Genomic DNA, 13,922 nt, shown 5'->3' on the forward strand with positions numbered 1-13,922 from the left:
TCAGTAAAACTTTATTCACAAAAACAGGCCTTAGTTTGCTGACCCCTGCTATAGTGAATAACAAAATACAGATTCACCGCAAGGCATTACTGAATTCATTTGTCATTCATCTTTTATTGTTTTCTTAGTCAAACACTTAAAAGTACAAATTCTAATTAGAGAATGTGATATTTTGAGGTTAACAAAGGGCTATTTATTCATACTGGAAAGTTGAGAATTGCTGCTGCAGAAAGGAAGGTTTGGCCTTCAGATCTGATGAAGACCACTGTAAAGAAACCTGCTATTAACAGTTTCAAATGCATATTTTGTGTCCCAGGCTGTGGCTACTTTCTTCACATGGGCTATTTAATTTAATCTTGCATTTGAAAACAAAACCCAATGATGTACATACAATTAACCCTCATTTTGCAGACAAGAAAACTATGGCTCACAAAGTTCAGTAGCTTGGCAAGGCTGACGTAACAAACTAAAACTCTAGGGCTACACACATCCAAAGGCCATTCTTTAACTACTACACAAGCCAACCAATCCTCCCTGGCGGGCAGAGAAGATTCACCACGTTTGAGAGGCTGGCCCAAATTCTTATACTCCCTGATGTTGTTCTCCTTGGGGAGCTCTTAACAGTCATCTCCATCTCAGGAACCTTCATCTCCCCTGTACTCCTCTGACCTAAGCATGAACACTTACTCCTTTCATTCCCCTTCAGCTTAAGATTTTACCAAAAGAAGGTAACAAATGGAATTAAAACCAAAAATTTTAACTAGCTCAGTAGATATGGCTGTTCTGAGACCACAGGTCTTGGCCGATTGTTATAGATCTCTGTAGATCAACTTCTTCCCTGGACACTGACCTACCTCCATGGGACAAAGACGCTTCCCTACCTGGCAACGCCCATGTTTAATAAGCTCTAGAAATCAAGCTCTGGAGAAAAACTCCTTTTGCTACTCTAAGGCCTACATTATAGGTCCTCATTTTCTGTCCTAGGAACTGTCTCTTCTCTGGATAAAACACTAAACAAACATGTCTAGTCCCTTTTGAGGAGATTCTAAAACCCAGCCATGGTGGTCTTACCCTACGGCCCCAAAGGGCAACCATACTGTAACAGCCTAACAACACTGGGTGCAGTGAGAGTGTCTATCAGTTTCCTTATAGAAACTTACCCTACCTCCCAGCCAGAAGTATTTAGTGGGAACGGGGCTGACACTTGCAACAGTGAGCGAGCAAGCATGTCACTGATTACACTGATTCTGTAACAATACTTCAGTGCAGCAGTATTCCCTATTCCTGTCCTCCTTTCAGGACTTTTCATGGCTCCCAAGGCTGCCCTACCCTTGTTTTGGTGTGACTACCCAATGTAAGGCCACTCCCATGACAGCCACTGCTATGCTCCTCTTCCAGGAACAAGTAACTACCCTGGAAAAAGAAGAGATGAAACAAACTACCCTTCAAATATGAAGTAAAATAGTGCTTTAATTATTAAAAGATCACTAATGGGCTTTTTAAAAAGTCTATAAATCTTAAATGTAATGTTTTACTGGGGAAATGGTTATAGCAGCCTCCCATAAATTATTTGAATTAATAAACATTATCACAGTATTAAGAAGGCAAGGTAAACAAATAGCTTAAGTATTTTATTTGTTTGCAACTAAGCTTGTTAACACTATATAATGAAAATGTACAAAGAATAATGTTGCAGTTTTTGGTTAGATTTAAGTCAAAGACATTCATTAATAAGGAATCTTCGAATATGAATATTCCAGAATTTCTCTAAGCCATCTGATCAGAATGACTGTCTCTGAATATTACCTTACTTTGGAAGGTACTGGCGTACATTTGAATTAAACTCAGAATTTTTCAAAATAAGCCCTAATTAATAAAACTATTCTATATTCAAACTAAAACAATTTTAATAGAACTCTCCTTTCCAGAAACAATGATAAAGGAAACAAGGCATTTTGTAAAATGTGGTCCTGAACAAGTCACAGTAAAAAATAAATGTATACTTAACTTCCACCTCCTCAAAACAGAGGCTACTTTCTGTTCCTCGGTCTCGGAACAAGGTGAAGAACAGTCTGTAAGCAACTTTGGGCAGGGGGTTGCCAAAACAAAGCTCAAGCAGTTGAACGTGGTCACCTCCTAAAAAGAATTTGGGGGAACCTGACCAAAGGATCCTAATTGTTTGTAATAACCGATTCAAAGGCGAAGCGGCTCCTCCCAAGTAGCAGTGCCATCAGGGGCTGGCCCAGCCCCGCGCTCACCTGTGTCGTGCTCCCAAGAAAACCCTGATGCTCCTGCTCCAGGGGAGACTTTTTCTTTTTAGAGGTTCAGTGTCCAGGGAGCTCTCTGTGTGAATGAGGTGAGCACAGACTCCATGTGGGTATTTTAAGGCTTGGAGTCAATATTTTTCAACACGGCTGGGCAGAGTCCACATGTCAAACGGCCCGTCTCCAGTTTGTCCTAATTCCTCACCACGCATTTGTAGACCTAGGACCACAGACCTTTGCTATGTCATCATAATCACATCTAATGTCCATCCTAACTTATGATTCATATTCTGTGCCTGGAAACAGTCCCTGTATTTAACAATAATACCTACACATAAAACAATCCACCATTACAACTTATATGGTCACAAAACATTAATGATCTTCTGTAGACCAAGCAAATGTTTTTAACCATAATTGTCGTGCATCAAATTCACAGCCAGAATCCCCAAGATCAAAAAAATTTGCACAATACAAATAATAACTTAAAATACACACACACATACACACACACACACACACACACTCACACACACACTCACACACACACTTCTTACAGAACTGTGCTTGGGGAATCTCCATTTGCTGAGTGCCAGTGAGGGCATATTTTGCTAAACTGCTGCTCCAGGTATTTTTGTTTGGAAAATCTATCACAGTAGGGCACAGCTGTTTATTGGATGAGCAGAAAAGAAAGATATGCTTGTGGCAACCAGAAAGTTTTAAGGTCTTTCAAGTTGTATAAAATGGACCTGCAGAAACGTTTAAGTGTTCTCAGGATGCAAAGTTGGAGCTGAAATGTGATACCAAACCAGTTGCAAAAAGTGTACAGCAGCCATCTCTTGAGGTCAAACCTGGTACCCAGATATGCAAGAAAGCTTCAGGACACATCTATAAATTAGGAATAAAAACAAAAGAGTTTAAGAAAACTAAAAATATAGTGTCATGCTTTTTAAAAATATTAACCAATGGGAAATGTGATAAACGGCACGAAGACACAAGTCAACACTTAAAAGGTCCTAAGTTTTCCAGAATTTAAGAAACCTGACTCAGCTTCAGTTTAGATATACAGCTATTTATTACTTTATGCTTTGAGTAACCAGTAGTTCCAAGATGTCTAGAATTAAGAAATTCTGACCACACACTTGATAAGCTACCTTAAGGAACTAACTTCCATAAATTAACAATTCAAACTATCTTTCTGCAGGAAAAGCCAGGTAACACACAGATTGGCATTGCAGTGAGACTACCTAGGTTTCAATCCTGGCTGAACTACTAGTTTTATGAGCTTGAACAAATTATTTAACCTCTTTAAGTGTTATCCTTACCTATAAAATGGGGCTAATGACAGTTCCTCCCTTACTGTATATTAAATAAACTCCATGAGGATTTAAAGGGCTTTACACAGTGCTAGACATTTTCTTTTTTAATGTTAGTTAATATTTAGCTTCACAGGGGTTTTGCTCTCAGGAGACAAGGTATTCAGTATCAAGATCTTGCTCCTGGAAGTCTTGGAAAATTCAAAGAAAAACTTGACAATACTTACAGCTTGTTGGCCTTGTCCCATATCGTCGCATAATCTGATCATGTGTGAATTTCACAAAAGATTCATATTGTTCTGTAAGGGGAAAGACAGTATATACTATAACAATAAATTCTCCCCTGGTTTTTCAAGAATCAAATGTCAGGATCACAGCTAGCTTCCCAGTTTAAGTTATCTACTCTCAGACTCTCCTTTGTAACAGCCACTGAGGTGTTCCTGTTAGATCCCAGAGCCAAATCTCTGGCTCCTACATTTGGTCACTAATCATCTATAATAGTCCGACTCTTGATTTCAACTCAGGTCATGATCTCAGTTTGTGAGATAGAGTCCCATGTCAGGCTCCACACTGACCGCATGGAGACTGCTTGGGATTCTCTCTGCTCCTCTGCTGCTTATGCATGTGCTCTCTCAAAAATATAAAATAAACTTTTAAAAATTAATTAATTTAATTAAAAAAAATAAAGGGGAACTCCATGAACAGAGAAGTGACTCAGAGTCAACTGAACGATTTGGGGGTGAGGGCAGAAGAGAAACGATATATTGGAGCTGCTTCTAATATACATTATTAGTATGTTAAAGGATCGAAGAAGTTCAACTATAAAGAAACCCATTTAACTTTGTTGTTAAACCAACAGTTGGTTTAACAGTTCTCAATATAAGGCAGAGTTTCTAACATTCTGAGGAACCATGTGGTATAGGTCACCAGATTAGGAAATAATACTGTTACAGGAAGAAGATGTTGCCTAAAACCTCTCTGATCACAACATTGTCCCCTTTCACTACATGGGTATTACTTTGTATTCCTGATTCAGATCTTCCTTTCGCAAAAGGCTCTACTTGTTGACATCACTATCAACTCCTTTGTTCTAACCTGAGCTGTGCTTTCCAAACTTCACTCTAATGGACCTCGGAATCACAGGATGTCTGACTTCCCACATCCACCAAGTGACTCCCACCAGAAGTCTGAATATACGGACTATACTCCACTCCTCCCAACCACCTATAAGGAGGTTAACCCAAATAATCTACTTAGCACCTTTATTTACATGGAAAATTTTCAAAAGAAAAGCTTAGTTTATCTCATTTCAGAAATATAAATGAAAAGCCTTTCCATAAAAGTATAAATGAAATGTTTAGAATCACCAGAGAGTAACAATATTCACAACTCATTAAACCTTCTTACATGAGGTCCAGCTCTTTTTCTAAGTTACCATTTAACTAAACCTTATTTACTGAACCCTATTAACAATGGCATAGCTGCTACCTCAGCCTACCTGCTAGTTTGGTATTGAGGATTTGCTCATACTCCTCCCGAATTTTATCTTCGTAGTCTTTTAAGAGACGCTCACATATTATTCCAACTTGTCGGAGGGTAAAAGTGGGCTGGTCCTTCTTCATCCAGGAGGTACCTGGCCAAAAGACAAACCTAGTTTTGTTTCTTTTTTGTAAGATTTTAAGTAATCTCTACACCCAATGTGAAGCTCAAACTCAACCCCAAGAATGAAAGTTGCATGCTCTACCGACTGATCCAGCTGGGTGCCCCAAGACAAATCCAGTCTCAACAGTACACTCTAGTTCTAAGGCTCAGAATTAGTAACTTTATGCAAACAGTCCTAAGGTACAAAAACTGTTTAGAAAAACGTTGTTTTTCACAACTCTACATGGAATATTTTCATAAAATTCTCTGAACTTCTGCCATTAGTTTTACAAAGTAAGGCCAAAGGTAAATTGAGAAGCAGGAGGAACAATGTAAGCCCATATTCAATGCTCACTTGGTAAAGAACAAGAACGAAAAGTTGATATAAAGCCTCTACTCTGGATTAGAGAAAACAGATTCACAGAGCTACCCAAACCCTTGGAGATTATCTAGACCTCTGTTTAAGTGAGGCAGTGCATCATAATTACCTATAGAATTTACAAAAAGATACACGTTCTGATTTAATTCTGGGTTAGGGCCTGGCTACCTTTTAAGTTCTACAGGTGACTCTGAAAAGAAATGGCTAGGAGTCTGATGCTTAGGAGACCAAGTGACTTGCCCACTATGAAAAAATGTTAGCAAAATCACTGATATATGAATGAAGGAGACAGTTAAGCACTACATATCTCATCCTTGATCCCTTTTGAATCTAGGAAGAGAAGAGTGAAATGTTCTTAAGATGGAGTTAGAAACCAAAACATCCACTGGAATGCTAGAAAACATGGAAATTGGGTTCCTGATCCTGGGAAAAACAGCAGCTCCTTTGGTAGCCCAGTTATGAGTTTTGCCTAGAATCAGTTTCTTCAGCCCACTTAATCTATGAGCCATTTAACACTCTGAAACAAGTAGTTTTTACTTAAACCAAAACCAAAATTTCTTCTCTACAAATGAAACCTGACCAAAAGTTCTACCCAGGCATCACTGTATTGTTTTTCTGCACCCATAACATATTCTATTACTTTAAAATTCTATTACTAAAATCTCAAAAGAAAATTAAAGACAGACCTGCTAACTATTACCACTGAAAGGTCTACCACTCATGGGGCACTTGGGTAGCTCAGTCCATTGAACGTCCAACTTTGGTTCAAGTCATGATCTTGGGGTTTGTGGGTTTGAGCCCCACGTCAGGTTCTGTGCTGACAGCTCAGAGCCTGAGCCTACTTCAGATTCTGTGTCTCCCTCTCTCTCTGCCCCTCCCCGGCTTGCACCCTCTCTCTCTCAAAAATAATTAAACATTAAAAAAAAGAAAAAGAAAATTCTGCCACTCATGAATGTACAAGAGCAATTTAAAAGGGTGTTCTGAGAACCTTTGGGTTATAAGACAAAAATTATTTGAGGTGAAATTCACATAAAATGAACCATTTTAAAGTGAACAATTCAGTGTCATTTAGTAACAATTTTGGGACAACATTTATCTAGTTTCAAACTATTTCCACCACACGAAAGAAACACCCCTTACCTATTAAGCTTTTCCCCTCTTATTCCTCTCTCTCCCTAGGTCCTGGTCAACACAATTTGTGTTCTGTAAGGAGACGATTTTTAATAAAGGTAATCTTTAACTCTCAGAACTATTAAAAAGTAGAATACTTTGTGAGGAAAAACTCCTTTACTGTTAAAAGGACAGACTTTACCACCAATGGAGATGTTTGAACACTAGCCTGTTAACTATTTGCAGGGATATGGCAGGCAAGACTGATGGTTGAACTATGTGACCATGAAGATTCTCCAACCCTGAGATTCTATTTTTGAGCACATCCTCTCTGACCACCTGTCAATGTTATAGGGCAGTGCTGTCACACAAACTTGTGCAGTGATGGAAATGTCCCATAGTTGTGCTAATACTAGAACCACATGTGGCTACTCGGCAATTGAAATGTGGCTACTGCATCCAAGAAACTACATGATAAAATTTTATTAAATTTTAATTAACTAAAATCTAAACAGCCACATGTGGCTAATGTAATGACTATGATATTAGACACTGCAGTTACAGAGGGTACTTCTGCACTGGGTGGATGAAAGAAGCCAAATCAAATCAACCTAAGGTTTTTTTCCAATTTCATGACTCTATGGTTTCAAAACTATTTATAAGTAGTAATATAGTGCATACATTGTACCAATTTTATTGCTTTAGATGAAATCAATTCTGGATTAGGAAACCATCATTTGAAGTAGCATTTACCGTTTTTTTTCCCATTTACAAACTCTTAAATGGTCTGTCCACATTAATACTCGCTTACCTGGAGAACTAGGTGCTGTGAGTGCTGTAGAATGAGGCTGACTTTCCGAAGTACAAGCTTCACTCTGATTAAGAACAACTTCTAATTGTCTCCACCTCTGATAACGACTATATTCTTGTTTTATGTTCTGAAAAATTTGTTCTAAGAAAAAAGAAACACACTTTTTGAGCATTCACTTTATTGTGCCATTTCTTCAAACTTCTTGTCTCTTCCCCCATGTTATTAATATTAGCAAGAAAAATGTCGATACTGAATAAAGTACTCCTCCTAGAACTCCCACAGTATGCCCTCTTACTGCTATTTTAACAATACACAGAAGAGCAGCTATTTTAGCATAAGCCTCCCAGATAGTTCCCTTTGCTTGTCTTCCTGTGACAGTGAAGACCAGATCTGCTGTTTGCTGTAGGATTAACGAGTACAACTTACAGCAAAATAAAAAAAAACTCATCCTTCACCTAACAAGGAGCTACTTTTCATCTCCATTAAGCTGCACAATTTTACAAACTAGCATAGTAGGGGGATTCCCTTACACAGGCCTTCTAAAAATGAAACTCTTGCCCCAATTGGGACTCAAGATCTTTGGGTGAGAGGACACCAGAAATCCCAGACACAGACCATGGGAAGACCTGAGATGTACTATTTGGAATTGATGATCAGGGCTTAGAAAAGAACTTTCTGATCCTAGGAGGCAATATTTGATAGGATTCAGATTACTGTTCTGAGTCAAAGCAGTCCTGAACCAAATTTGCTAATGCTATTGAAGGGAATCCAGGACACACAAATTCAGACTTTCCAGATAATAAAGCCTCTTTATCAAACACAAAACCCAGAAAATCATATCGCCACCCTACTCATGTTATTCTAATGTATACTCTGCTATAATTTTATTTTTTAAATGAGATTAAGAGTTAATAATGCCATTTTGCTTCTTCCTAGCTATGTGACTATGACCTTGGAAAAGTCATTCAGGATCTTTAGCCTAGTTCTTCAATATAAATGTTAAATGCCTACCTGATAAAGTTTTGAAAATCAAAATCAAAGATTTTAATAATCTTCTAATAACAAGTGACAGTACATACAGCCCAGGAATTGACACAAACTTAAAGTAGCTCTACATGCGGCTAAATTCACTAACCCTCAGCCTAAACACACAATGTAGGATTAGCAAAACTTTCCTTTAAAAATGCTATGAAGTTCATATTTTAAAGTCCCCTGAATTTATTAAGATTTCACTTCATCTTTAGAACGTATTATTCTCCAGCATATACTTGCCAGATTCAATACAAGGATGTAAGGAACTGTGAAGACTTGAAACAAGAAAGGACAAGTATGAGGACAATGCTCATGAGAACAGAAGGTCTTTGATAAACCTCTAAGTGCCTCCTGTATGGCGAAGTGAAGAAATGGAAAGATACAACTTTTAGGCTGGTTAAAGGACTAGCATATCCAAGAATTGAAACACGGCATGCAGAGAAGAAAAATAAGGAAGTAGATGTGATTTTCTCTCCAAGGCGGCCACTTAAAAAAAAAAGAAAATGCAAACTTCTTTTTAACAGCGGATGGTTAACTTTAGGGACATCTGGGTGGCTTAGTCAGTTAAGCATCAGACTGCTGATTTTGGCTCAGGTCATGATGTCACAGTTCATGAGATCGAGCCTGCAGCGGGCTGTGTTGACAGCACAGGGCCTGCTTGGGATTTTCTCTCTCTCTCTCTCTCTCTCTCTCTCTCTCTCTCTCTCAAAATACATAAACATTAAAAAAAAACAAAACAGTGGATAGTTAACTTTAATTCTTGCCTCCTATTATTATTTGAGGTTATGCTTCCAGGTTATATCAGACTAAGCCCATCCTCAAAATTCTACAGTGATTCCTAGCTGCTACAGACCAAAATCCAAACTCTTATCATGGAATTCCATGCCTTCCCAGACTTGGCCCCAAGTTATGTTTCCAGTTCCATCTCCCTCTATAACCCAGTTGCATTACATTATCCTTAATTTGTACGTTTTCTGGCCTTTGCTCAGTTTCCCTTTGTTTGAAATGTGGGTATCTTTCTTTTCCCAACATTATTCAAGACCCAGCTGAGGGGCACCTGGGTGGCTCAGTCGGTTGAGCGTCCAACCTCAGCTCAGGTCATGATCTCAAGGCTTGCGGGTTCAAGTCCCCACTGGGCTCTGTGCTGAGAGCTCAGAGCCTGGAGCCTGCCTGCTTCGGATTCTGTGTCCCTCTCTCTGTTCCTCCCCCGCTCATGCTCGGTCTCTCTCTCAAAAATGAATAAACATTAAAAAAAAAAAAAAGACCCAGCTAAAATGCTACCTCAATCTGGATATTTACTCTCCAACTCTCAAGTCTTGATCAATTAATTGCTCTGCACCTAGACTCACTCCATGTTTACAGGTTAGCAACACCCTCCTATGTCTGGTATCCACCTAGCTCATTTAAGCAATAAAAGACTTAATTTTATGTGCCTTTTCCACAAAAAGTGCTATGACACTTATCTTTTCTTTAAAGTGAAGCAGGAGTGCCTGGGTGGCTCAGTCAGTTAAGGGTCCAACTCTTGGTTTTGGCTCAGGTCATGATCTCACAGTTCTTGAGTTCAAGCCCCACATCAGGCTTCATGCTGACAGTGAGGAGCCTGCTTGGGATTCTCTCTCCCTCTCTCTCTCTGCCCCTCCCTCACTTGCTGTCTCTCTCTCTCTCTCTCTCAAAATAAATAAATAAAAACTTAAAATTTCCTCCCCCCATTCTTCCTTTTCAGTCCAGAAGGCATCTTTCACTTAAGCCAAAGCATCATATAATCAATCATTCATACTTTCTTTCATGACAGAACCATACTCCAATGAGCATTAAGGAATTTAACTGATCTTTGCAAATAAATATTTTAAGTAAGATATTTTAATATAAGTTGCCAAGAAGGTAGTTTGCATGATCTATGCAAAAACTAAAATTTAAGATAAAAATGGACTCCCATTACTGCACTCTGCAACACTGAAGCTTCCAAAGGCATTCCATAATCATTTACTAAACAGTTGCTGTAATGTGAACTACAGGAGAATTAGTCTAAAGGGTAGTATTAGAAGAAATAAGATATTTGCATAAAATCCATGAAGACAGGGCAAGTATTAATTCTATTTTGCAGAAGAGAGATCCAGAAATTAATTCTATTTTGCAGAAGAGAAATCCAGACTATTCTTGGTGTCTGTAGGAACAGCAGAACAAAAAATATCACTTCAAGTGGGCATTTTTGTCCCCTGATTTTGAAGGACTCTTCACAAAAAAACTTTTGCAAACATTATCTCCTTCAGTACATAGGGCTTTCCAAATAGTAAGTGATCAGGGAATTTAAAGTGTAACAGAGTTCCTTGTGGGGCAAGGACAGTCAGGTAATGGATGGAAGACTTAAAACGGAGCAAAAGCATAGTTTGGAAAAAAAAAAAAGTGTTGAAGTCTAGGTAAGACATAGCTGATAAATCCTTTGAATGCCAGGATAAAGAAAAGGTGAACGTGAGAGAGATGCAGTGTCTAGGAGAGCTTGCCTGGCAACTGCAGGAATCTTGTGAGAGGATGAGGGCCTGAAATCTGCATTATGGAGATGCAGAGGAAAAAGGAAATAAAGCCCAAAGGCATCGGTAACTGAAAAGGGGTAAGGAAAGAATGACATTAAGGCGGTCCTAAGGTTTTGCTCATGCTTGAGGAATAGAAAAACACACACAAAGAAATAACTTTGCTCAAGTCCAGTTCTGAGGACCCTCCCCCATCTCCGGGAGCCCTTTAAAACTGCTACATATTAATTCTGATGCACTTTCCCCTCTATTCCTGCACAACGGTTGGGGGGGGGGGGCGGGGGAGGAGAGGGGTTGTCCTAACTTTACAGTCACACTAGCTCTTCCCTTTCCCTGGCCAATGTGGAATCCTGACTGAAAGAGAGCCTCTGTTACGGATAGTTGAATTCCTGCTTCTGGAATCTGTGTATGTTTAAGGATTCTCAAACAAATTCTAGTTAACGACCTACCGATTTCAAGCCATATATGGTACAAGACAATAGCCATACAATTAGAAAAAACACGGCCAGTCCCTTAGAAATAGGTTCCAATCGGATTCCATGACTTCTGCGACGGCCTCCGGTCCCTAAAGACTTCAGGAAATCAGGTCTCCCTCCAAGCTACAGTACAGTGAACAGCACGCACTCAGGCCCCTTCCCAGGAACCCGCCCCCAACCCCCACCCTCAAGGCCGGCTTCGTGAGGAGAATCCCATTTTCCATGGCCCACTGGATCTGCTGGGCGGCTCTGTGCAGGCCCGGGCAGCGAAGGCAGGAGGGGCTTCGCGCACGGGAAGGGCCCAGAGCGGCCAGGGATATCCCCATCTTCCTCTGCCCACCCCTCTAGTCTCTCCAGCCCCAGGAAAACCGAAAACGGACACTGTGGCCCCACCACCCCTCCCGGATGTCTCCCATCCCCGGAAGCGACAAGGCCCAGCGCACCCCAGTTCCCGTTTCCGAGGGCAAAGAGGGGGTCTGTGGGTGAATGAGCCCAGCGCCCAGAGCCGCCCCCCCCCAAAAAAAATGCCTGGGCCTGGCTTCCTGCCAAGCCCGCAGCGCAGGTTACCCGGTGTTGGAAGGCGCCGCTCGCTCCCGGGCGGGGCGGGCTGCTGCAGAGTCGGCGGTGGGGTCTGCGTCTGGAGCAGCGGCGGCGGCTCGGCGTCCGGGGGCCTGAGGCCCGGAGTGGGGCCGGGCAGAGGGGCGCAGCGCCTCCGCTTCGGGGAACCAGGGCTCAGCAGCGCCGCCTCGAACTCCATGGGCCGCTTCAACGTCGCCCCGCACGCCATGCCGCCGAGGGGCCAGGGACCAGGAGCGGACGCGGAGGCAACTGCAGGCCAACCTCCGGCTCCTCAGCGGAGCTCGCAAGCCAAGCCGGCCTCCAATGGCGCCTTCAGCACCCGGCAGCGGCGCTGGCCCCGCCTCCTGTGACGTCACGGGCCCTGGCCACCGCCCGGCAGAGGGGGAAAAGCCGGAAGAGGTCCGCTCTGGGAGGCCCGTCAGCCACGTTCCGGCCCCCGGCGCCTCCCGCTGAGGAAATGGAACAGTCTGGGCGGAGAGCCGGGTCGCCAAGCAACCTCGGGAAGGCCCCCGCCCCCGCCTCCGCCCCTCGCGGGGTCCCATCATCCCCCACCCCCACCCGGCGTCCCCCCACAGTTCCTCGAGCCGTCGCGCCGGGGTGGCCCCCTAGCTCTTCGCACCTGCGCGGCAGGGGCGTGGGGGAGGGGAGAGCTCGGAGTGGCCGGTGAGAGGGCGCGGGGGTCGGGTGTCTCCGAGTCCGGTAAACGTCCTTCTACTTAAACCTATCTAGGCCGCTCTAGTCCCCATAATGGAAGAGAGGGGCCTTCTGAAAGGTCTTCAAGGGCATTCCCGAGTCCAGGAAGTCTTCACTTAAGCATGACTTGAGACCTGAGGATGGACGTTAGGAAGTCCACCAATCCCATGAGATTGTGTACAAAATTGTGTGTGTGTGTGTGTGTGTGTTGGAATACGTGACCCATATCTTCAGCTCATCAAAGGGGTCTGCTACTCAAAATAGTTAAAAACAAACAAAACCCATTGGCTTAAATCATCCTAGAATGGTGTCAGAGTATTAAGAACTTAAGCTGGTTACTCATTTGCCAGTCTCTCCGCATCTGACCTGGCAGCTCGGTGCTTCCTCAGGGCCATGAGAATTCTTTACAGCAGTGGCAGCTGTAAAGTGCTTTTGATAAATTCTGGAAAGGCACATAGATAACAAGAGGGTTTCGCTTTCAGAAACTGAATATGCTTATGTATTACTGGGAAGCAGGTCAAATGCTTTCAACTGTTCACCAAAGAAGCTCTGATCCAAAAAAGGTTAAAACCTTCCTATAAATATTCATATACATTAAATAATGGCCATACCTCCTGTCTGCTTCAACATAGCCTGGGGTTTTCCAGAAAATGGTCCCAAGTTTCAGATACTCTTTTCTAACAGGCCAGCCAGATGCCAGATCAATGTGCCCCAAGATTTGAGTTGGAAAATATGGGCATGCTACCTCAGTCCCATTCTTTGTCCTTATTCTGTTGCTTTTCTCAAGATCCAAACATAGGCTAAGTGGTTTTTTTTTTTTAATTTATCTTTGACAAATAGCAGAAATACTTCTAAGATGACTGAGCATAACAGATGTTATATTTTATCCCATCTCTTTCTCTAAAGACATAAGGAAGGTTTACCATAAGCTAGAAAACTAGAAATAAAACATTAGGGCCAAACTAAAAAGAGATCGCAATCAGCCTGAAGTTAAACATGTCTGTGACTGAATTTGAAACTTAGTTCTGAGCTTCCTGCCTGCCAGGGCAAAAATGAAAACATAGTACATGGCATCTAAAAGGAATTAGTGCAT

General features: G+C 41.8%; 1 protein-coding gene across 1 annotated transcript; it reads right to left on the bottom strand.

The window, feature by feature from the left end:
• Window positions 1–1,616: 1,616 nt before the first annotated feature.
• AKIRIN1 (akirin 1) lies at window positions 1,617–12,462 on the bottom strand. Its single transcript, XM_047870788.1, has 5 exons — window positions 12,125–12,462; window positions 7,522–7,662; window positions 5,079–5,213; window positions 3,808–3,879; window positions 1,617–3,152 (listed from the first exon to the last, which is right to left on the bottom strand). The coding sequence occupies exons 1-5, from the start codon at window positions 12,342–12,344 to the stop codon at window positions 3,142–3,144; spliced, it is 579 nt and encodes a 192-aa protein (XP_047726744.1). The 5' UTR covers window positions 12,345–12,462; the 3' UTR covers window positions 1,617–3,141.
• Window positions 12,463–13,922: the final 1,460 nt, after the last annotated feature.

Source organism: Prionailurus viverrinus, chromosome C1 (genome assembly GCF_022837055.1).
Source record: "Prionailurus viverrinus isolate Anna chromosome C1, UM_Priviv_1.0, whole genome shotgun sequence".
NCBI lineage: Eukaryota > Metazoa > Chordata > Mammalia > Carnivora > Felidae > Prionailurus > Prionailurus viverrinus.

Bases quoted from the DNA above. Each gene is read 5' to 3' on its own strand.
- AKIRIN1 (XM_047870788.1), bottom strand. From the start codon at position 12,344: ATGGCGTGCGGGGCGACGTTGAAGCGGCCCATGGAGTTCGAGGCGGCG. The intron at 7,663-12,124 runs GTAACCTGCGCT...CTTTTTTCTTAG, and splicing joins GCGGCGCCTTCCAACACCGG to AACAAATTTTTCAGAACATA. The intron at 3,880-5,078 runs GTAGGCTGAGGT...TTCCCCTTACAG, and splicing joins CCTCAATACCAAACTAGCAG to AACAATATGAATCTTTTGTG.